Genomic DNA, 24,434 nt, shown 5'->3' with positions numbered 1-24,434 from the left:
GGAGAGGGAGAGAGAGAGAGACAGCGGATGGGGGAGAGAGAGAAAGAGAGAGGCGGGGGAGACAGATGGTGGTGGTGGTAGATGGGGGGGAGAAAAAGAGAGACAGACCCACCTCTCCAAAGACCCCGCCCCCCACAATTGCCCCCTCCACTGATGCCCCCTCCCCAGACCCCAACACACCCATTGGCTAGCAGGTTGCCACGGTTACTTCTCCATCTCCCAAACTGCTCTCTGACAGGGGGCATCACCAGAAAAGCAAACCCTTCCCACCTTTTGTGTAGATCAAGGGAAAGGGAAAACCAAGGAGCAGAATTTCTGAGGCTGTTCCCGTTTACTGACTGTCACCTTCTAGGTCAAAGGGCAAGGAATATCCCACAGGAAGGAACAGAGCTACATTCCCAAGCCCCTCCGAGCCACTCAAGACTCTGACTTGGAAATATATCACCGTTCCTTCAGTGTCACTGGGTCAGAATCCTGGAATTCCCTCCCGAAGGGAATTGTGGGTCTACCCACAGCACATGGACTGCAGCGGTTCAAGAAGGCAGCTCACCCCCACCTTCTCAAGGGGCAACTAGGGACGGGCAATAAATGTTGATCCAGCCAGTGACAAGCACGAACAAAGAAAAAATTACCTAAATGCCTCATTCCAAAGTCTTGGAGTTAAATGGAAGGTTCTGAGTTTCCCACTGTCAGGAAGAACCAGGGAGAAAGGTTTGCATATTGAGAGGCAGCCTCTGCCTGTAGTTTGGCACTGTCTCTGAGACCCACTTGTGACATTATTGCCCTTTAGGGGAATGTAAAGCTCCTGTATTCTAATAAGTACGTCTTCCCACTGTTACTGGGTAGTTTAATCGGTTAACCACCCTGCCCACTACATTCTGGCCAACACTGTCTCAACTGTTCCTCAGATGTAGAATCTATCTGCCAGCTCCTTCAGGATCCTGCCTGGAGGACACAACAGATCAGGAGAGGGACACACTGGGTCACTACATAAGGATATAGTATCGTCCATTTTGAACTGAGATGAGGAGAAATGTCCTCACCCAGAGAGTGCAGAATCTGGGGAATCCTCTACCACAGAATGTAGTTGAGTACAGAATATTGAATGTTTTCAAGAAGGGGTTAGATACAGTTCCTAGGGATAAAGGGAACAAAGGGTATAAGGGAGATAACAGTAACAGGGGACTGAGTTTGGCCATGATCTTGCTGAATAATGGAGCAGACTCAAAGGCCCAAAAAGCTTACTCCTGCTTCTATTTTCTATGTGTTAGCACAGTTCAGCTCAGCTCTGCGATGTGGGTCTCTGTGCTCTGTTTTCAGGGCACACACTGAGACAAAGGCTGGAGGACAGTAAGCCCAGTTTCAGATGCTCTTTCCCCCAGGAGCTCAGAACTCTCTGCCAACCACTGGGTATTGCAGACTGGCACATTCCAAGCTCTCGAGCTAGGCCCAGAGGGACACACTCACATCTGGGGAAGCTGCTGCAGATGGGGGAGATGTCAAGGGTTTTCCTCCTCTATGGCCTCAGTAAAAACCTCTGGAATGGGAAACATCGCAGAACGTATGTAAAACACACGCAGACTCAAAAGCTCTTGTTGTGGTAACATCCCAGCCTCTGGTCCAGGTTCAAGTCTCGATTGCCCAGAGATGTATCAGAGAACACTAACCAGAATTATTTTTAAAAAGTCTTTGTATTTTGTTTGTAAAGGTGAAGTCAGTGTAACCTTATTGGACCAAAAGTTTGTTCGCTGATTACAGATCGGCAGGTGCTGGTGGTTTAACCAGAGGGTCACCATGCCTCACGGCCAGGGGAGAGCGAGTCCTTAGAACATAGAAAAGTACAGCACAGAACAGGCCCTTTGGCCCATGATGTTGTGTTGAGTTTTAATCCTAATGTAAAATATAGTAATTTAACCTACACACCCCTCAACTCACTGCTATCCATCTGCATGTCCAGCAGTCGCTTAAATGTCCCCAATGACTCTGCTTCCACCACCACAGCTGGTAACGCATTCCATGCATTCACAACTCTCTGCGTAAATAACCTACCTCTGACGTCTCCTTTATACCTTCCTCCTAATATCTTCAAACTATGACTTCTCGTACCAGTCAATCCTGCCCTGAGGAAAAGTCTCTAGCTATCGACTCTATCTATTCCTCTCATTATCTTGTATACCTTGATCAGGTCTCCTCTCTTCCTCCTTCTCTCCAGAGAGAAAAGTCCGAGCTCAGTCAAACTTTCTTCATAAGGCAAGCCCTCCAGTCCAGGCAGCATCCTGGTAAACCTTCTTCGCACCCTCTCCAAAGCCTCTGTATCTTTCCTATAGTAGGGCGACCAGAACTGGACACAATATTCCAAATGTGGTCTCACCAGGGACTTGTAGAGCTGTAGCAAAACCTTGCGGCTCTTAAACTCGATCCCCGTGTTAATGAAAGCCAAAAAACCATATGCTTTCTTAACAACCCTATCCACTTGGGTGGCAACTTTGAGGGGATCTATGTACTTGCACACCCAAATCCCTCTGTTCCTCCACACTGCCAAGAATCCTGTCTTTAATCCTATATTCAGCATTCCAGTTTGACCTTCCAAAATGCACCATTTCACATTTATCCAGGTTGAACTCCATCTGCCATTTCTCAGCCCAGCTCTGCATCCTGTCTAAGTTGTGCTGCAGCCTGCAATAGCCCTCGATACTATCGATGACCCCTCCAACCTTTGTATCATCTGCAAATTTACTAACCCACCCCTCAACCTCCTCATCCAAGTCATTTATAAAAACTACAAAGAGCAGAGGCCCACTCACCACTGACCTCCAGGCAGAATACTCTCCATCTCCAACCACTCTCTGCCTTCTGTCAGCCAACCAATTCTGAATCCAGATGGTCCTTCATGGTAACCTCAGCCGGGGCAGGAATTGAACCCACACTTTTTCTTTCATTCGTTCACAGGATGAGCCTTTATTGCCCATCCCTAATTGCCCAGAGGGCAGTTAAGAGTCACCCACATTGTTGTGGGCTTGGAGTCACACGTAGACCAGACCAGGTAAGGATGGCAGTGTCCTTCCCTAAAGGACATTAGTCACCCAGATGGGTTTTTCCAGATAATCGGCAACAGATCTTTGGTCAACATTCGACTCTAAATCCCAGATTTTTATTGAATTCAAACTCCACCATTTGCCTTAGCAGATTCAAATCCAGGACCCCAGAACATTAGCTTGATTGCTGGTTCAATGATAATCCCATCCATACTCTATGCCACTTCCTCCCCACCCCCACCCTCCTCTAGCTTATCTCTCCACACTTCAGGCTCACTGCCTTTATTCCTGATGAAGGGCTTTTGACCGAAACGTCGATTTCGCTGCTCGTTGGATGCTGCCTGAACTGCTGTGCTCTTCCAGCACCACTAATCCAGTATTTGGTTTCCAGCATCTGCAGTTATTGTTTTTACCATATCCACCAACCCCTCTACCGTCCCCAACAACCCCCTCTAACCTCCCCAACAACCCCCTCTACACACCCACCAACCCCTCTACACTCCTCACCAACCCCTCCCCACTACTATAACCCACCAACCCCTCTACTCTCCCCAAAAACCCCTCTACACTCCCCAACAACACCCTCTACACACCCACCAACCCCTCTACACTCCCACCAACCCCCTCACCACCCCCTACCATCCCTTGTCTTGTCAACTCACCTGAATTCCCTCCGGGCCAGGCAGGGTTCAGTGGGATTGTTGGCATCACTGGCGGTCCCATCGGATTTCCTGAATGAGGGAACATCGGTGGGAAGGCGGAGTTTCCCCCAGGTGGATAGGGGGCATTTCCCCCAGGGGGGTAAGGGGCATTCCCCCCTGGCGGGTAGGCTGGGTAAGGTCCAGGTTCACCCGAGGGTGGGTACAATGGGTTGATTGATTCTTCATAAGTAGGGGGAGCACTTGGATGAGACATCGCACGTTAGTCACTGGCTCCTGCACCAACTGTCCAGATCCAACTCTAGAAAACAATAAAACATGAAAAGCATTAAGACCAGGTCAGATTCATTCCTGGGTTTCCATCCAGGTTTCCAGCCCAGGGTGTGTGAATCCCACATCCAGCACTTACTGTGTTCCTCCCAGGTGAACCCACTTCAGAACTGTTACATAACGAGGCCATTTGGCCTGTTGTATCTGCGCCAGCTCTCTGTCTATTTTACTTTGAGCAATCCCCTCCTTTCTTTCCCATATCCGTATGCCATTGTTTGTTTGGCAAACATTTCCTGACAGGAGTCAGAAGATCCCTCCTCAGTCTCCTCTGCTCTCAAGAAAAAAATCCTAGCTTGTCCTAAGTTTCCCTACAACCAAGACCATTGATTCCTGGCAACATCCTTGTAAATTTCTTCTGAGATCTTTCCAGTTTAATAACATCCTTCCTGTAACAAGGTGACCAAAACTGAACACAATACTAAAAGTGTGGCCTCCAAGTCCTGTACAACTGCAACACAACTTTCCAACTTCTATACTCAATGCCCTGAGTGATGAAGATCAGTGTGCCAAAAGCCTTCTTCACTGCCCTGTCTACCTTGCATCTGAACTCCAAGGTCCTTCTGTCCCATCACAATCCTCAAGACCCTGCCATTCCCCATGACATCTAGAGGATCTGATTTTCTTCATTCATTAGATATGGGGGTCACTGGCTGGGCCCAGCATTTATTACCAGTTGCCCCTTGAGAAGGTGGGGGTGAGCTGCCTTCTTGAACCGTTGCAGTCCATATGCTGCAGATAGACCCACAATGCCCTTAGGGAGGGAATTCCAGGATTTTTACCCAGTGACAGTGAAGGAAGGGCAATATATTTCCAAGTCAGGATGGTCAGTGGCTCGGAGGGGAAACTTGCAGGGGGTGGTGTTCCCATGTACAGAGGAACCTTGATTATCCAAATATTGGATTATCTGGCAAGATCACAAGGTCCTGATGCTTGGCTAAACTATGTTATCCGGCATTCAAATTATCCGGAATTCCATTAACGAAACAAAATACCCCTTCCCCGAATCGTTCGGATAATCGAAAATCCTCTGAATCTGTTGCCCTTGTCTTTCTAGATTGAAATGCAAATTCACTTGATCTATATTGGGGCTGTCGAAACAGTAAAAATACAAGAATCAGTCATGTGTACACGTTGATCTTGTTTGAGTTTTGAGGAATGAAGTGATTTAATCATTGTTTCCTTTTATCACTCAAAAAACTGAGGTGAGTGAAGAGAAACTTCTGTGAGTAAGATGGGCACATGATCAGTCATTGCTGACCACACCTTCCAGCTCACTAATAAACAGGGGGCCAGTGTAACCAAAAGCTTAGATCTTACAACCTGCAACATCCTAACTGCAGGGTTTGGGAGGAGGGGTGGAGGCAGACCTGGCAGTGGGACAGGGAGACAGCACAGTCACATCTCACCATCACCTCCTCAAGGGGCAATTGGTGATAAGCAATGAACATTGGCTCAGCCAGCGACATCCACAGCCAGTGAGTAAACTGGAGCGAAGGCATTCGGAGATGACATGCAATGAGATCTTTGTCACAGAAAGGACAGGGACTTGCGCCCCCAGCTGGCTATGGGCACTGGGGATTAGTTGGAGCGTGAGAATGAGCCTGACACATTTTGTTGATGAAGATTAACAAAGGATGTGGGTCAACAGCTCAATTATGGATCACTCATTCACCATGTGAATGGTGGAAGAGGTTCAAGTCATTTAATTACCTCCTCTCGTGCCTGGGTTAACAGATCCAGAGGGGCAGAATGGCGTCCTCCTGTTCCTGGGTAGCAGGCAGAAGAGAGGCTGAATGGGCTCCTGCAATAACCTGTTCTCTCAGCAAACATGGACTGAGCTCGGGGGAAGGGGGTAGGGATTGAGCTCGGGTGGAGGGGGCTGGACTGAACCCAGGCCGGGAGGGGGTGGGGGTAGGGGTAGAGGTAGAGGTAGGGGTCGGTACGTGCAGCTGGGCTGTTCTCCCTCATGTCCTGGTTAACATTTTAACTTCAGCTAAGCCCAGCCGCAGAACAATCTGCTCAGTATCGCACTGCACTTTTGTGAGATCCTGGTGTGCATCTCTGGTTTCCTTCAGTCCAATAGTGGATACAAACCAATAGCTGCAAACCTCTTACGGGCTATGCTGACATCCCAAAAGGCCCTATGCAAATACAGGTCCTTGCAAAGCGGACAGGGGTTTATTTCAATCTGAGTGTGACTGAGGTCCTGCAGGAGCCAGACCCTCGGCTGCAGGGGTGAGACAGGAAGAGCCGAGGTCTCATCTCCCCACAATCAAACACAGAAACAGTGTCAGAGCAGAGGCTCCCACAGTGTCGGCTTTCACTGCAGGATCTCACTCGGTGGATGTTATTGAGATCTCACCATTGCTTTGTTGGGCCTAGCTCAGCCACCCGTCACTATCACAGTGACTATTACAGATAGTATACAGGCTGACTCCACTCCACCAGAAATTCCCAACAGACATCACAAAGCAATTCACAGCAAATATTTCCCTGTCATATTTTCCACAAATCCAAGGTCCATTCAGTTGTGATGGTGGTGATTCACTCAGAGTCCCAGGGTCAGCTAGAGGTTGAGACTCTGTTATTCTGCTGGAAAAGTATTACAGTCTACCGGATCCTGCTGTACCTGTCCTGACAGCAGGCAAGAGGCTCATAGAGATGTACAGCACGGAAACAGACCCTTTACTCCAGCTCCTCCACCCTGACCAAACATTCCAATATGACCCAGTCCCATTTGCCAGCACCCGGCCCATATCCCTCCAAACCCTTCCTATTCATATACCCATCCAGATGCTTTTTAAATGCTGTAATTGTACCAGCCTCCACCACTTCCTCTGGCTGCTCATTCCATACACGTAACACTCTCTGCATGAAAAAGTCCCTTTTAATATCTTCCCCGTCTCACCCTAAACCTATACCCTCTAATTCTGGACTCCCCCACCCCAGACTTTGTCTATTTACCCTATCCATGCCCCTTCATGATCTTATAAATCTCTATAAGGTCACCCCTCAGCCTCTGACACTCCAGGGAAAACAGCCCCAGCCTGTTCAGCCTCTCCCGAGAGCTCAAGTCCTCTAACATCCTTGTAAACCTTTTCTGAACACTTTAAACACTTTGACAACCAAATTCTGACCAAGAGTCATCCAAACGCGAACCACTAACTTGCTCTTTCTCCATGGATGCTGCCGCCTGACCCACTGTGATCTCCAGCATTTCTTGTTTTCAGATTCCAGCATCTGCAGTGATTAGCTCCCCCTCAAGGTCTCGGTGTTTGGCAACACTCCCCAGGACCTTACCATGAAGTGTATAAGTCCTGCTCTGATTTGCTTTCCCAAAATGCAGCACCTCGCATTTTATCTAAATTAAACTCCATCTGCCACTTCTCAGCCCATTGGCCCACCTGATCAAGATCCCATTGTACTCTGAAATAACCTTCTTCGCTGTCCACTACACCACCAATTTTGGTGTCATCTACAAACTTACTAACTATCCCTCCAACGTTCACAAATCATTTATATAAATGACAAAAAGCAGTGGACCCAGCACCGATCCTTGTGGCACACCACTGGTCACTGGGCGCCACAACCACTTTCTGTCCTCTACCTTGTAGCCAATTTTGTATCCAACTGGCTAGCACCCTCAGATCTAACCTTGCTAACCAGTTTACAAGGAGGAACCTTGTTGAACGCCTTACTGAAGTCACATTGATCATGTCCAGTGCTCTGCCTACATCAACCCTCTTCATTACTTCTTCAAATTGCTCAATTAAGTTAGTGAGACATGATTTCCCATTCACAAAGCAATGTTGACTATCCCTAATTAGTCCTTGCCTTTCCAAATACATATAAATCCTGTCCCTCAGGATTCCCTCTAACACCTTAGCCACCACTGACATTAGCTCACCGGTCTGGAACTCCTTGGTTTTTCCTTACCAGCCAGTGATTGTATTGAATATCAGGTAAGGTTCAATGGGCAGAGTGACCTTCTCCTGCTCCTTGTTCACGTGAACATCCCTTTCAATGTCCACAATTGCCATTAAAGAAATACTTTGCACTTCAGTCCCTCCTACCAAATGGCTAACCTCAAAATTATCCATTGTGTACTCCACCTGCCATGAAAACAAGAACACAGGAAATAGGAACAGGAGTAGGCCATTCTGCCCATCAAGCCTACTCCGCTATTCAATACGATCTTGGCTGGCCTTGGACTTCACTTGCCTGCCACCTCCTCATCTCCCTCAATTTCTCAAGAGTCCAAAACTGTGTCTGTCCCAGCCAGAAATATATTCAATGATGGAGCATCCACAACCATCTGGGATACAATTCGAAAGATTCACATCACTCTGCGTCATCTCAGTCCTAAATGCATAGTCCCTTATCCTGAGACTGTGTCGCTCTAACTCAAATTCCCAAACCGGGTGGAGATACCCCTCAGTGTCAGCCCTGTCATGCTCCTTCAGAATTTCATCAGTTTCAATGAGATCTTTTCACATTCTTCTGACCTCCAGAGAACACTGACCCATTTTCCTCATCCTCTCCATCCAGGACAGCTTACTCTTCGAAGGGAGCGATCTAATGAACTGGACTGTCTCCAAGGCAAATTCAAGGTGTATGGGGGGAGAAGCAGGAGCAGGGGACTGTGTTGGATGATCAGCCACGATCATATCGAATGATGGAGCAGGATCAATAAGCCAAATGGCGTGCTCCTGTTTTCTATTTTTTTTAAATATGGAGTTCAAAACTCCTCATAAGATTCTTTGTGTGGGCTCACTAATCGCCCCGATATAGCTCGAGCAAGACTTCCTCATTCCTGCACTCAATTCCTCTTACAATAAAGGCCAACATAGCATCTACTTTCCCAATTATTTGCATGCTGACTTTCTGTTTCTTGTATGAGTACACCAAGTCGCTCTGAACTTCACTATTTACACATTTTGCACTTTTCACCAAATATTCTGTTTTTCTTTCAAAGAATAAATAACCTCGCACTCCCCCTTCCCACCCTGATATCCACTCATTTAACCCGTCTCTATCACTTTGCACCTCTCTGTATCCTGCCCATAGCTTGTAATCCCACCTTTGTATCATCATCAAACATGGATACATTACTCTCTGTTTTGGAGGTTTCGGTGTTGGACTGGGGTATACAAAGTTAAAAAACACACAACACCAGGTTATAGTGCAGCAGGTTTATTTGGAAGCACTAGCTTTTGGAGGACTGCTCCTCCAGTATGTGGTTGTGGAGTATAAGGTACTCTCTGCGTCTTTGTCTAAGTCATAGACTGTAAATAGCAACGGTCCCAGCACTGAGCATGTTCCAAATGTCACAGCCTGTCAACTTGACAACATTGTATTTGTGCCTGCCCTCTGCTTCCTCTGTCCATGCTAATATATTACCCCAACTCCCTAAGCTCTTATCTTGTGCGGTAACCTTTTCTACAGCACCTTATCAAAATCCTTTATCAAACCAGCTATATAGCATTTACTGATTCTGGTTTCATTTATCTCATGGGTTGCACCCTTATAAACCTCAAACAGGATTTCCGTTTTAGAATCCCATGTTGACTTGGTCTAATGGTATTTTCTTTTAAAAATGCACTTTACGACTTCCTTAATAACACATTCCTGCATTTCCCCAATGAAGCATCTCAGACTAATTGACTTCCAGTTCCATTTTCTCTCCCTTTTTTCCCAAATAATGGAGTTATATTTCCTAATATTGTGGGACCATTCCAAAATCTAAGATGTTTTGGAAAAGTGTAACCAGTATATCCACTGTCTCTGAGCTTCCTCTTTTAGAATTGTGGATGTAGGGCATCAGGTCACACAGATTTGTCAGATTTCACTCCTGAGTTTTATACTCAATATCAGTCGAGAAACTGTCACTTGATTGTACAAAAGAGAGATGTTGCTGAGGCTTTTCATCTTGCACTCATCAGGACAAGAATGCCAAATTTCCACCAATCACAACAATTTATACTGCAGGAGAAAGGAGTGCTGATTGGTTGGTGAGTTAACTCTTTTAGATGGGGCATAGTGAAAGCATTAGAAAACTATTAGCTCCCAATATTCCTGACACTGCACTCCAGGGAGTAAGGCTGGAAAATGCTCCTTTTCTTTGGAAAGAACATGCCCCTGCTTACTCCCACTCCTTCTCAGGTTTACATGGAATTGTGTCTGGTGCCTGGAAGATTAATTGACAACAATTTGCTGACTGGGATTTCAAAACAAGTTCTAACAGAGTCAGTGGAGTCGTCAGAATCCGAATATCACTGGCATTTAACTGCGGAACGAAAAAGGTTGGTTTGTTCTGTCTGAGAGAAAACATCTCAGAGGAAGTGGTGGAGGCTAGTATAATTGCAACATTTAAAAGGCATCTGGATGAGTATATGCATAGGAAGGGTTTGGAGGGATATAGGCCAGGTGCTGGCAGGTGGGACTAGATTGGCTTGGGATATCTGGTCAGCATGGACGGATTGGACCGAAGGGTCTATTTCCATGCTGTACATCTCCATGACTCTGTGACTCTATGGTCAGTGCATTGAGTCTTGGAGTTGGGCGGTGATGTTGTGGCTGTACAGGACATTGGTTAGGCCACTTTTGGAATATTGCATACAATTCTGGTCCCCCTGCTAAAGGAAGGATGTTGCAAAACTTAAAAGGGTCCAGAAAAGATTTATAAGGATGTTGCCTCCTTCGCCAGCCCAATTCGAATTGTTCCACCATCCACAGCTGGGTCTTCAGCTACTTGGTGTAGAGGGTGGAATGGTGGCTAATGTCACTGCCCTCATAATCCCAGGGGCCTGGGATAAACCCTCTGGGGATATGGGTTCAAATTCCACCACAACTGTGAGGAAAAATTTAATTCAATTCATAAAATGTGGAATTGAAAGCAATATGAACTAGGAGCAGGAGTAGGCCGACTGGCCCCTGGAGCCTGCTCCACCATTCAATAAGATCATGGCTGATCTTTTCATGGACTCAGCTTCATTTACCCGCTCTCTCACCATAACCCTTAATTTCTTTACTACTCAAAAATCTATCTTTGCTTTAAAAATATTCAGCGAGGTAGCCCCAACCGTTTCACTGGGCAGGGAATTCTACAGATTCACAACCCTTTGGGTGAAGAAGTTCCCCCTCAACTTAATCCTAAATCTGCTCCCCCTAACTTTGAGGCTATGCCCCTAGTTCTAGTTTCACCTGCTAGTGGAAACAAACTCTCTGCTTCTACCACATTTATTTCCTTCATCATTTTCGTCCCAGTGAGTATAGTCCCTCAGTCTCTCCTCATAAACCAACCCCCTCAACTCCTGAATCAACCTGGCGAGTCTCCTCTGCACCCCCTCCAGTGCCAGGACATCCTTTCTCAAGTAATAATGATCCTGAATTCATCATGGATCGTTGTAAAATTTCAGCTGATTCACTAATTATGAAGTGACAACATATAACTGTCCAGCTGGTGAGCGAAGCTAGGTTGCTGTAAAATACCCTCTTTGGCCAAGCTGTTGGAAACCTGTCCTAATATTGCTGAGTGTTAAACATTAATCTGATGACACTCCTGCGTGGTGAGTGGGTTGTTATATTTAGAGGTGTTATATAAACGTTGACAAAGAAGAGTGTGAACGTAGAGAAGATGGACAGAGGGAAAACGTGAATAGTGAAGGTGGGGAACAATTGGCAAAGTGAGAGAGAGTAAGAAACAGGAAGGAAACAAGGTGAACGCACATGCCCTTCGCTCGATCAACAACCGAGGGCCAGACTGACGTCAGCAGAGGGATTACTGGCAATTGGCATCACTACTGGCAACCATTTCATTCAGAGCTGAGGGAAATCAAAACAAGCATCTGGAAACGTTTACTTTTTGGAAAGGAGTGAAAATGAACAGCAGCTGCAGATCCAGTGTGGCTGAGGAGATGGAGAAAGAAGAGATGGGGAGAGTGAGGGACAGAAAGATAGAGAGAGGCAGAAAGATAAATAGAGACAGAGACAGGGAGATGGAGAGAAAGAGAGAGCGAGAGAGAGACAGACAGAGAGAGATATAAGGAGACACAGAGCTAGAGAAAGATGGGGAGAACGAGGGAGAGGGAGATAGAGCTACCAAGAGAGAAAGAGAGAGAGAGAGAGAGAGTTGAGGAAAGAGAGACAGACACAGAGAGGGAGAGAGAGGGATGGGAAGAAAGATAGAGAGGGAGAGATAGAGAGAGACAGGTAATCGGAGAGGGACATAGAGATGGGAGAACAAGGGAGAGGGAGATAGAGAGACAGGAAGAGAGAGAGAGGGTAAGAGATAGGGAGAGAGAGGGAGATATAGAGAGATGGGGAGAGAACTTAAAGATACAGGAGAGCGAGGGAGAGAGACAGAATGAGAGAGAGAGAGAGCTTGAGAGAGACAGACAGAGCAAAAAGGGATGGAGAGAAAAATAGAGGGAGAGAGAGTGGAAGACTGAAAGGTGGGGGGGGGGAAGTGTGAGAGAATGGGGAGAGTGTAAGAGGAGTCACAAAAAAGAGAGAGAAAGGGAGAGAGAGCATGAGAGGAATAGAGGAAGTGAGAACATGAGAGAGAGGGAGAAAGAGCATGAGAACAGGTGCTGGTGAGAGAGAGAGACAGACAGACAGAGTGTGTGTGTAATGGTGAAACTGGCAGGGAAAGAGAGAGAAAGGAGGGGCGAGGGGAAGTAAAAGAACAAGACTGTGTGTGAGAGAGAGTGTGGATGTGGTAAATAGAGAGAGAGCGAGAGAGAACAATCAGAGCCTCTGGAGCAGTTCCACTTCAGAATCAGCCAGGTAATCAGGCAGTGTGCATCAGTTCCTAAGCCCTGCTCCTTTCACTCTCCCCCTCATCACAAACAGCCCAATTACACAGGGATGAGGTGGGGAGGAAATACCTACACCTTTCTGAGAAATTACAGCACTGAACTGGCCATTCGGCCTGACAGTTTATACTAGTCATTATGCTCCACACAGAGCCAGATCAAACTCCCCCACAATGACGTTGTCTTTGCAGGAGGGGGTAATGGAGATGATGTAACACCATAATCTAAAACTTCAGGAACACAGAAAGTCCCTGCTGCTTCTTGTTCACACTGGCATTCAGAGAAACTCTGCAACTTCCTCTCTTCATCCAGGGGATGTGGGTATCACTGGGTGGGTCCAGCATTTATTACCAGTCCCTAGTTGCCCCTTGAGAAGGTGGGAATGGGCTGCCTTCTTGAACCCCTGCAGTCCAAAACAGTGACACTGGAACGGCCAGTTACAATAGGCTTCAGTATTCCTTGCCTCTGACCTGCTCTATAATAACAATATGTATGTGACTAGTCTAGTTGTGGACACCACATGGTTTTATTTCTCCTTACAGGCAGCTCCTGGGTAGTAAGTAGGTTCCGTATTGAATCCTTTCAAAGATTGATTTGTAACTAAGTTGGAATACAATGCAAGACAATATAAAATAACCATAAACACGAGGAAACATTCATGTGTCAGATCTTTAAAATGAATATGAATACAGTCCTGTTTGGAATCAAGTTGTGAGCATTTGTAAGCCAGATATTTGTAAATTAGAGACACAATGGATTTTGGATTGTGAACTAAAATGGGGCTAGGACTGCTTTAAACCAAGGAAACTGCTGCATTTTTAAAGACAAGGTTACTTGAACATATTGTGAATTGTGTTTCCACTGTTGCTTTGATCAAGCAATTGGGAAGATGTCTAAGGCCCCACAGTGGACTATGTGTGGAGAACAGGCTTGTTCAGAGACAGACTGCTGACAGGTTTGAGTAATCAGGACCACTTATGGAGGCTGAGAGTTATCAGCATGATGACAACTCTCTGATTAGCTTCTAGACAGGTGAACAGACAGAATACATATAGATGCAGAAGCCTAGAGACTGCAACAGACAAAGGGCCAGTCTCTCTCTCTCTCTCTTTGTAATGATTAGATTAGATTAGATTCCTTACAGTGTGGAAACAGGCCCTTCAGCCCAACAAGTCCACACCGACCCGCCAAACAGCAACCCACCCAGACCCATTCCCCTGCATTTACCCCTTCACCTAACACTACGGGCAATTTAGCATGGCCAATTCACCTGACCTGCACATCTTTGGACTGTGGGAGGAAACCGGAGCACCCGGAGGACGCCCACGCAGACACAGGGAGAATGTGCAAACTCCACACAGTCAGTCGCCTGAGGCGGGAATTGAATCCGGGTCTCTCACGCTGTGAGGCAGCAGTGCTAACCACTGTGCCACCTAAATCAAAACCTAGAAGATAGCTAGTTATTCTGTCCCACCATTTTGCAATAAGCTGTTGCCTCTAATCAGACTGAAAGACCGAACAATTATCCTGCTAACCACCTGTCCTTTGCAAAGAATTGAAAAGAATGTGGAAATAAGGAGAACGGAGAATAAAAGATTTTGGGCAGTAAAAAAGGCACCTCACTGAGTCCTGTGGCGTGGTGCTATTGAACTGTGCTTCCCCAGTATTTTACCACCCTGACATAATACCATGTTTGTTTGTATGTGTGTGTGTAGGGGGTTTAAGAAGGGGGTTGTGTTTCAGTGAGTAGAGTTATATGTTGACAATTCAGTTTTGCTTGCTTGTGTTAGAAATGATTTCTTTGTAATACAAGAAGTAATTTCTTGTTGAGTACAGAACCTGATCAGTATTTTCTGTTAGCCTGGGTTCGACAGACAGGAAAGTTGGGGATTTTGAGTAATTTGATTAAATCCCTAACTCTTGTGATGGCCCCATGATGAGTGGGGCTTGAGAGTCAATCACTTTCCCCAGGTGGGAATGACAAAGTTCAATTTCTGGTCAATGGTAACCCCCAGGATGTTGATAGTTGGGGATTCGGTCATGGTAACACCATTGAATGTCATGGGCGGTGGATAGATTTTCTCGTGTTGGTGATGGTCATAGCCTGGCATTTGTGTGGCAAACATCACTTGTCAGCCCAAGCCTGGATATTGTCCAGATCTTGTTGCATTTGGACATGGACTGCTTCAGTATCTGAGGAGTGGTAAATGGTGCTGAACACTGTGCAATCATCGGTGAATATCCACCATTTCTGACTTTCTGATGGAGGGAAGGTCATTGATGAAGCAGCTGAAGATGGTTGGGCCTCGGACACTCCCCTGAGGAACTCCTGCAGAGATGTCCTGGAGCTGAGATGACTGACCTCCAACAACCACAACCATCTTCCATTTCTCACTAGTATTATATTTTCTGGCAATAACTTGATTAAAACCAGGTGCCAGCAGACACTGAATTGTAGATCCACATTTTTCACACTGCAAGAAGTAATCAGGGGAAAGAACTCAAGTTACTTAACTAAATAAATCAGGATAACAAAAGAAACCCTTTTGTTTCAGGAGGTTTTTGTAAGTTAGAATGTTCAACTTGACAGGGCCAGTGGAAACAGATTCACTTGTGAAGGAGAATGAGATCTTGCTGAACAGACAGATGTATTACTGAGGGTTTTTCATCTTACACTCTTCAGGACACACTCAAAAATGTCAAATTTCAAACAATCAAAACGACTGATAATACAGAAGGATATTGACTGGTCAACAAAATGACTGCTTGACCAAGGTATCACCATGGAGAAGGGAAGAGGGCCCTCTATTCCCCAAGCTCCTGGATAATTCAAAGGTACAAGGCCTGAGCAGATTCCTTTTCTTTGCAGAGAACGAGCCCCTGTGTATGAATGTGTATCACTTCCAAGTGAGTGTAGGTGTGCCACATTACAAACTCAACTGATATCACATAATCTCTTTGTGCCTGGAGCTATTAACTCAATCAAGGGTATTCAATAAGTGTTGACCAATCACAGAATCTGATACAAATCTGTTTGGTTTTGGGTTTTGCAAGTGTGGGCTTGTTGAGAAGTTTGTTCTCGGTCTGTCATGAACAACACAAGGAGGCTGCTGTTTTAATAAGCCAAACGCTGGGATAAAAAATAGATAAGTACTTGAAATGAAAAAGGTACCAGGTTATTGGGGATAACGCAGAGAGAACAAGACTCATTGATTAACCAGCACAGACATAATGGCCTGAATGGCCTCCTCTGAGGAATATGGTTCCATTCCATGACACATCTCATCCTCTTCCCCATCTCTCACTGGGTCTGTCTCACTGTCTCTCTCTTTCTCTCTCTCTCTCTATTACTTTCCTTACATTTCAAAAACAAAATGCTGGTCCCAGTTAAAGTGACTGTGTGGACTTTGGGATCTTTACTAAAAGCCCACTAGATCACTCATGTCCTTGAGGGAAGGAAATGTGCCAAGCTTACGTGATGTGGCCTACACGTGACTCCAGACGCACAACACACCTCCTGTCAAGTGGCCAAGCAAACCCCTCAGTCATATCAAACTCGGGGTGAACAATAAGAGGCAGCCTTGCCAGCAGCACCCACACCCTGTTCACAAATAAAACTAAACCTTTTGCAGTCTGCTGTTTCCCCTCCACTCCCTGTAAACTCACCAATCCTTTTCCCTCACTGTGTTGCGTGTTTCCTCACATCCTTGTGTGTGTGGAAGTGCTTCCTAACATCTCTCCTGAATGCTCTAGCCCTCATTCTCAGACAAATTGCCCAGTTCTAGAATCCCCAACCAGTGGAAATAGTTTTTCTTTATTAACCCTGTCTTTTCCCCTTAAATTCTAGAGAAAATGAACCAAATGTGCACAATCTCTCCTCGTAAATTAACCCCTGAAGTCCAGGTATTATTGTTGTAAACTTATGTTGTACTCCCTCCAAGGCCAATCTACCCTTCCTAAGGTGTGGTGCCCCAATCTGCTCACAGAGCTCCAGGAGGGAGTCAAACCAGGGTTTTGTATAACTGCAGCACGATGTCTGCATCCTTATTACTCCAATCCTCTGGATACAAAGGCTAGTATTCCATGAACTTTCTTGATTACTTGCTGCACCTGTTCTTGACACCTGAACCCCCAAGTCTGTTTGGACATCCACTATATTTAACTTTGTTTCATCTAGAAAGTTCCCTGATTTATCCTTTTTTTTGGTTCAAAATAGATAACCTCACAGTTGCTTACATTAATCTCCATATGCCATAGTTTCGCCCATTCACAGTCTATCAACATCCCTTTGTAATTTTTGCCAACATCTACATGGTCCATCTCACTTTGCATCATCAGCAAATTTGAATAATGACTTTCTATGACTTTAAACAACTTATTCAAGTTGTTAATGAATTATGTGAATAATTGAGGCCCTAACACAGATCCTTGTAGGACACCACTGGTCACTTCCTACCAAGTTATGCTCCTACCCCATTAGGGATCAGCTGGTTCTATAGGCAGACACTGAGGAAGGAGATATAGCTGTGTAGCGAGTCTGCTTCAGGACATGGCTGAAGAGCTACAGGGCAGAGGAAATGATCTGGGGGGTGCAGTGAGAGAGAGACCCACTGAGATCCTTTTAGAGAGGAGAACTTCTTCAAGGTCGGCATCCTTGGAAGAGGTTTTGCAGTAAGGTTAAAATCAACACGGCAAAAGTGAGGACTGCAGATGCTGGAGGTTAGAGTCGAAGGGTGTGGTGCTGCTGGAAAAGCACAGCAGGTCAAGCAGCATCCAAGAAGCAGGAGAATTGACGTTTCAGACAAAAGCCCTTCATCAGGAATTCCAGCACCAGCACTCTCATCTGCAATCCTCACTTTGACCATTAGCTCTACATTCTGTCATCTGCCACTCGGCCAATTTCCCAGCCATGTCAGTTATTTGCTGCAATTCCATGGGCTTTTACCTGAGTTAATTGTCTCTTAAGGAGGACTTTATGAAATGCCTTCTGGAAGTCCATTTGAACACATTCATAGATATTCCTATGTTCACTACCTTAGTCACCTCTTCAAAATGTCAATGAGGTTGGTCAGGCATGATCTACTGCTCTTGATTCATTCAGGCTCTCCCTGGTTAACTCAAAATTATCAAGGTATTCAGTTGCTCCATCCTCGATTCTAGAGGCCAACAATTTCTCCACCACTGACTGGAATAACTGGTTTGTAATTTCCTGGGTTTCCTCTTTCATCCCCCTTAAAAAGCCGAGTGAAGGGCAACTTTCCAATCCACAAGGACAACTCCAATATCTAGGCAATTCAGAAAGGTTACATTCGGGCATCCACAATGTGCTACCCTCCTTCCTATAACACCTTCGGGTGGAAACCATCAGGTCCTGGGAATTTGTCAGTTTTTAATTCCATTAATTTCCACATCATCAACATTTTACTTCCATTAATTTTCTTCAGTCCCCTGTTCCTATTCCACTATTAATTTCCTTGGGTTTTCCAGTAAGCTACCCTTTCCTTTCTGTAAATACTGAAGCAAAGTATTTATTGAATATGCATGCCACTTCTCCAATAGTCTAGATTAGAGTGGTGCTGGAAAAGCTCTGAGGAGCAGGATGCTGCCTGACCTGCTGTGCTTTTCCAGCATCAGTCTAATCTAGACTTTGGTTTCCAGCATCTGCAGCCCTTGTTATTACCTAGTCACTGACAATACCCCACTGTCTGCCTTTGGTGGGCCAACATTGCTCTGACCATCACCTTCCCTTGATGTAACTATAAAAATGCTTCTTATTGATTTGATGGCCCTGGCAAGTTTCCATTCATAATCCCTTCTGGTAGCTCTTAGAAGCTGCTCTTTGGCCCTTTGCTGGTCTTTGTATCTTTCCAATTAGCAGGATCCGTGCTTCCTCTTTTGCATTTTTGTAAACCCTTTCCTTCAGCTTTATGCAATCCCCTAACTCTGTGAAATGCGCTTTTCCCCCTCAGAAATAGAAACAAGATTTGTACTGTGTTAAATGTTTCTTTAAACATTCTCCAGTGGTTCTTCAGTTATTAGTCTCATCTTGTTTAAATCGTCTTATCTAAACTAAAAACTCCAGAAACTGATTCATGCTTTTTGCTTTCAAATGCTACATTGAAATTAATCTTGTTATAACTATTTGATAAATGATCATGAATTATTAGGTTACTAATTCAATCCAGTTCATTACCAAGTCCAATATTGCTTGTCACCTTGTTGCATCCAGAACATAAGTTCCTACAGCAATATCCCAGACACGCTGCATAAACTCACTGCCTTTCTGACAGGTCCTTGTCTGTCTCTTCCAGTCTATGAAAAAGTTAAAATATACACTTGCCTAATTTCTGCTTTTATACAAATCAGCATGACAGAGCGTCCAGTCTGTGCACAAGGTTAATCACAGTTTTAGATCCTTTACTGTTCCTCAGTTCTCCCATTTGGTGTCTACTGAATGCCTTTCCCACTTTATAACCTCCCTCATCATTGAAGTAATTTTGTTTCTAATCAGTAAGACTATTTCCACCCCCTCTGCCATTCTCCCTGACTGTCCTGTAAATTTAACAATCTGCTATTTTTAGGTCCCAGTCCCAACCATCCCGCAGCCATGTCTCAGTGATGATAATATATCATCATCTCCAACAACAGTTCATTTAAATTATTCCTTATGCTCGTTTTATCTGGGTCACACTCTGTAACCTGCCCCTCAGCACTGATGCTTTATTCACCTGTTTATTAATATTTCTCTGGCTTACAGCTTTGCCATTGCCTGTTGTGTCTGTAGTAGGATTCCTGACTGTTTCCTCATTCCCACGTCACTTCATTTTGAAACTGTATTAACTTCCCTGGAACACCCGCCCACCACTTCAGAGTTTAAAGCAGCCTTTTAGAACAGTACTTTTTATTTTACCTTCTCCCTCTCTAGTCTTTCGGCCAAAACAATTCACTTCACACTTCTCTGCATTCAATTTTATTTCCTTCTGAAGTTGTATGCTATTTCCCTTCCAGTTCACAGTATTTCCAAATGTTGCACTGTGTGCAAATTTCATATCTGTGCCCCGTTCATCAAAGTCTAGTCATGAATAGCAATCAGGAAAAACTGTGGCCCAAACACTGTCACCAAGGGATCTCCACTTTTCTTCAACCTAAAAAAAACAGCCAATAGCCATCTTCTCTGTTCCCCATTTCCCACACAACATCCTATTCATGCTTCTGTTGTTTCTACTCCGTAGCTTCCAGCTTTACTCACAATTCTGCTATAAAGCACTGTATCTAAAATCATAGAAACTGTACAGTGTGGAAGCAGACCTTTCGGCTCCAAAGAGCAACCCATCACCGCCAACACTAAGTTTTCCATGGCTAAACCATCTAGCCTAGTACACGATGGATAATTGAGCACAGCCAATCCAAATAATCTGCACATTTTTGGATTATCAGAGGAAACCCACGCAGACACGGGGAGAATGTGCAAACTCCACACAGACAGTCACCAGAGGGTGGAATCGAACCCAGGTTCCTGGGCACTGTGAGGCAGCAGTGCAAACCACTGAGCCACTATGCCATGCACAAAAGCTTTACGGAAGACGAGGTCCACCATATTGACTTGTATCAGGCCACTAAGTAGATAGCCCTCCTCTCTCCAACAAAATGGGAACTGGGGGGAAAGCTCCCCTTTGTTGGACTTAAATCTAGCACAAAGGAAGATTCAAACATACAGATTACATAGGAGTGAAAGAACACCTCTTGTCTCCTCAATCTTCCTTTGCCTTTCAGTAAGATCAAGGCTGATCTGGTTTGTATTTCGAATTCCACCTTTCCATCAACCCTCAAGAGTGCATGACTGCCCTGTCTAACAAGAATCTATCCAACTCCACCTCCACCTCCACCACCTTCTGAGGTACAGAGTTTCAAACATGAACAGTGCACAGAGAAAAATATCCCCATCTCCGTTGTAATTTTAAAACAGTGCCTCCTAGCCCTGGGCTGACCCACGAGAGGTAATATCCCTTCCCAAGCCCATGCTGTCAAGGCTGTTCAGAGGCTTATACACTTCAATCAAATGGTTTTTGAAGGTCAGTTATCTCAGTTCCTGATGGCCTCATTCCTGATGAAGGGCTTTTACCTGAAACGTCGATTTTCCTGCTTTTTGGATGCTGCTGACCTGCTGTGCTTTTCCAGTACCACTCTCATCTTGACACAGGAGACTATTCAGCCCATCATATCTGCACTGACTTACAACCAAGCATCTCGATATATTGCCACTCTCCCGCCTTTCCTCTTTAACCCTATGAATTGTTTCCTTTCAAATCATTATTCAATGCCTCAACCAAACTTACTTTCTCCACATATTCTGGCAGTGCATTCCATTCCCTAACTACTTATATTTTTATTATTTGTTCATTGGATGAGGGTATCGCTGGCTAGACCAGCATGTATTGTCCATCAGAGGGCAGCTGAGAGTCAACCACTTTGCTGTGGGTCTGGAGTCACATGCAGGCCAGACCAGGTAAGGATGGCAGATTTCCTTTCCTTTCGGACATCAGTGACCCAGATGGGTTTTTCCTGATAATCAACAATGGATTCATGATCATCATTAGACTCTTCTTCTAGATTTTTGTTGAATTCAAATTCCACCATCTGCCAAGGGGGGATGTGAACACAGGTCCCCAGAACAATACTTGGGTCTCTGGATTAACAGTCCACTAGGCCTCTGCCATCAAAAGAAAATGCTGTTTCTCATCTCACATTTGCTACATTGCAAATCAATTTAAATCTATACTCTTTCTGTCTTGGTCATTTTACGAGCAGCAACAGTTTCTCCATACCTGCACTGTCCAGCCCTTCACAATTTTGACACCTTCCACTAGAACTCCTTCTAGTCTTCTCTCCAAGGAGAGCAATCCTAACTTCTCTGATCCAACCTCATCCCCGGAACCTTCTCATAAACCTCTTCTGCACCCTCTCCAATACATTGGCATCTTTCTGATAATGTGGTGCCTAAAGGCTCTACACAATCCTCAGGCTGAGGCCTAACAAGTGCCTGTATAAGTTCAGCACCACCTCCTTGCTCTTGTACTCTGTGCCCTTATTAGTAAAGATGACACCTAATGGTTTATTAACTACTCTCCCCCTATCCTGCCACTTTCAATAACCTTGTCCACAAAAACACCCCGCTCCCTCTTTACAATCGTAAGCCTTATGTCATATTGTTTGTCCATGTTCTTACAACCATAGTGCAACACATCGCTTCTCTATGTTGAATATCACCTGTCACATATTCACCTGTTCCACCAACTTGTCAGTGTCCTTTTGGAGTTCCACACTGTCCACCTCCCACAGTTCATAATTCTTCCAAATTTCATGTCACGGACAAATTTTTAAACTGTCTCCCGCTTAAAAAAACCCCAGATCATTAACACATTCCCATGATTGAGGAGAAGATGGCAGGCCAGGGATCAGTCAGTGATCTCCCTCTCTTACTTCTGCAATAATGGAGTGAGATTTGTGATTTGGGAATGTAAGGGCACGATTCCTGTGCTGAGAGAGTTTTGGAGATGGATGACTGACATACCTGCAACCTCCTCATTTCATTTCTTTCCTGTTCCCGGTCATTTATTCATCTTAAGTTCTGCTTTACCCACTACTTTCTTTTACTTATTGTGTGGTGTGGTGTGATTGCTCTCCTTAACGATGTTCTAGCTTTCCTGTCGTGCTGGTACTTTGACCTTTCCTTCCATAGTGAAAACAATTTTCTTGAACAATTTGCTATTGGTTTATTTCCCAATCGAGTTAGTCTTTACCTCAAACGCCCAGATTTACCCTCCCACTCCCTTAACTTTCAAAGATTGAGAAAGACGTTTGGTATTTGTTTTGTTGACACTTGTAGATTTCCTCCAGATTCTTTTCACTTTCCCTGTGTTTCTTTGTTGCTTTTTACAACTCTCCCAGTCCACTGGGATCTCAACTTTTCCTCAAGTTTGTCCAAACATTTTCTTTCAGCCTATTGCCTTATCGTTGAGTGAGGTTGCTTAACAACACAGATGGGGCTTTTGCCTTTTAGGGGCATTTACCATTTGTTTTGTTCTGTACCAGATAATGCTCCGAATACTTCCCACTGTGTGTCTTGGAATACACTCTTTAACACATCAGCTCAATTAACTACGATCAGCTTCTCTCTAAGCTCCTGTTTGCCTCCCTTTAATTTAAAACATTCTAACATCAATATTTATTGCATAATCATGGTGGCTCACTGGTTAGCACTGCTGCCTCACAGCACCAAGGTCTCAGGTTCAATTCCAGCCTTGGGTGACTGTCTGCATGGAGTTTGCACATTCTCCCTGTGTCTGCGTGGGTTTCCTCCCACAACCCAAGGATGTGCAGGTCAGGTGAATTGACCATGCTAAATTGCCCATACTGTTAGGTGCATCAGTCAGAGGGGAAGTGGGTCTGGGTGTTTACTCTTCGGAGGGTCGGTGTGGACTTATTGGGCCGAAGGGCCTGTTTCCACAGTGTAAGTAATCTAATCTAATAATGTGCAAGCTGCTTCATATTGTTAACTAATTCAGGCCTGTTACCTTTACAGTTTTAAAATAGTGTTCTGGGACAATTTTCTTAGAACAATATGTTGTCTCGACAATCAAAATGATTTAGCTTCTCCAGGTGCATGTGAGAATTCAAATCTCTCCAACTTTACAGATTTCCCCCCTGTGCACCATCGCAATCAAGTGTTTTTCATCCTTAGTGCTATTTTTATTTTTCTTTTGTGGGCATCACTGGGCAAGACCAACCTTTGTTGCCCATCCCTAATTGTCCTTGAGCAGAGCCTGCAGTCACGTGTAGGGCAGACCAGATTTCCTTCCCTCACCTTCTCATGGTTGCCATCACTAAGACTAGCTTTATAATTCCAGATTTTAATAACTGAGTGTAAATCCACCATTTATTAGATTACTTACGGTGTGGAAACAGGCCCTTTGGCCCAACAAGTCCACACTGACCCGCCGAAGCACACCCATCCAGACCCATTCCCCTACATTTACCCCTTCACCTAACACTACAGGCAATTTAGCGTGGCCAATTCACCTAATCTGCACACTTTTGGACTATGGGAGGAAACCGGAGCACCCGGAGGAAACCCACGCAGACACGGGGAGAATGTGCAAACTCCACACAGTCAGTCGCCTGAGGCGGGAATTGAACCCGGGTCTCTGGCGCTCTGAGGCAGCAGTGCTAACCACTGTGCCACCGTGCCACCCACTAGTAAGATTGCAGTACTAATATTTGAGCCCAGTGCACAGTATCATACTGGCCGTCTAGATTGCAGTCCAGTAACAATACTGCTACACCACCATCTCTCCCTCGCTCTATTGGATTGGAAACCAGGGATTTCTCCCCAACTTGCTCAGCTCAATCTTGTGGGCTGTGCACTGGAGGAACGGTTCTGGGTGCTGTGCCTCAGGAAGAAGTCAGAAGGTCTGTACACATGGATCATGGACTTCTCACTTGCAGGTGGGTGGGGCGGGAAGGTGGGGGCAGGGAGGGGTGAGAGGGTTAGGGGAGGGTGGGATGGGAGGGTTGGGAGCAGGGTGGGGTCAGAG

General features: G+C 45.2%; 1 protein-coding gene across 2 annotated transcripts in view; it reads right to left on the bottom strand.

Annotated features, from left to right (window-relative positions):
* Window positions 1-24,434, bottom strand: part of tmbim1a (transmembrane BAX inhibitor motif containing 1a) — a 70,343-nt gene that overhangs the window by 28,274 nt on the left and 17,635 nt on the right. For both annotated transcript variants that reach the window (XM_072580036.1, XM_072580037.1), the window contains exon 2: window positions 3,698-3,995. In XM_072580036.1, the coding sequence (XP_072436137.1) occupies window positions 3,698-3,950 (253 nt within the window). In that variant the 5' untranslated portion in view covers window positions 3,951-3,995. The remainder of the gene's footprint in view (window positions 1-3,697; window positions 3,996-24,434) is intronic.

This window comes from Chiloscyllium punctatum, chromosome 10 (genome assembly GCF_047496795.1).
Source record: "Chiloscyllium punctatum isolate Juve2018m chromosome 10, sChiPun1.3, whole genome shotgun sequence".
NCBI lineage: Eukaryota > Metazoa > Chordata > Chondrichthyes > Orectolobiformes > Hemiscylliidae > Chiloscyllium > Chiloscyllium punctatum.
The sequence above is the reverse complement of the archived record's forward strand: the minus strand, read 5'-3'. Positions and strand labels throughout refer to the sequence as shown.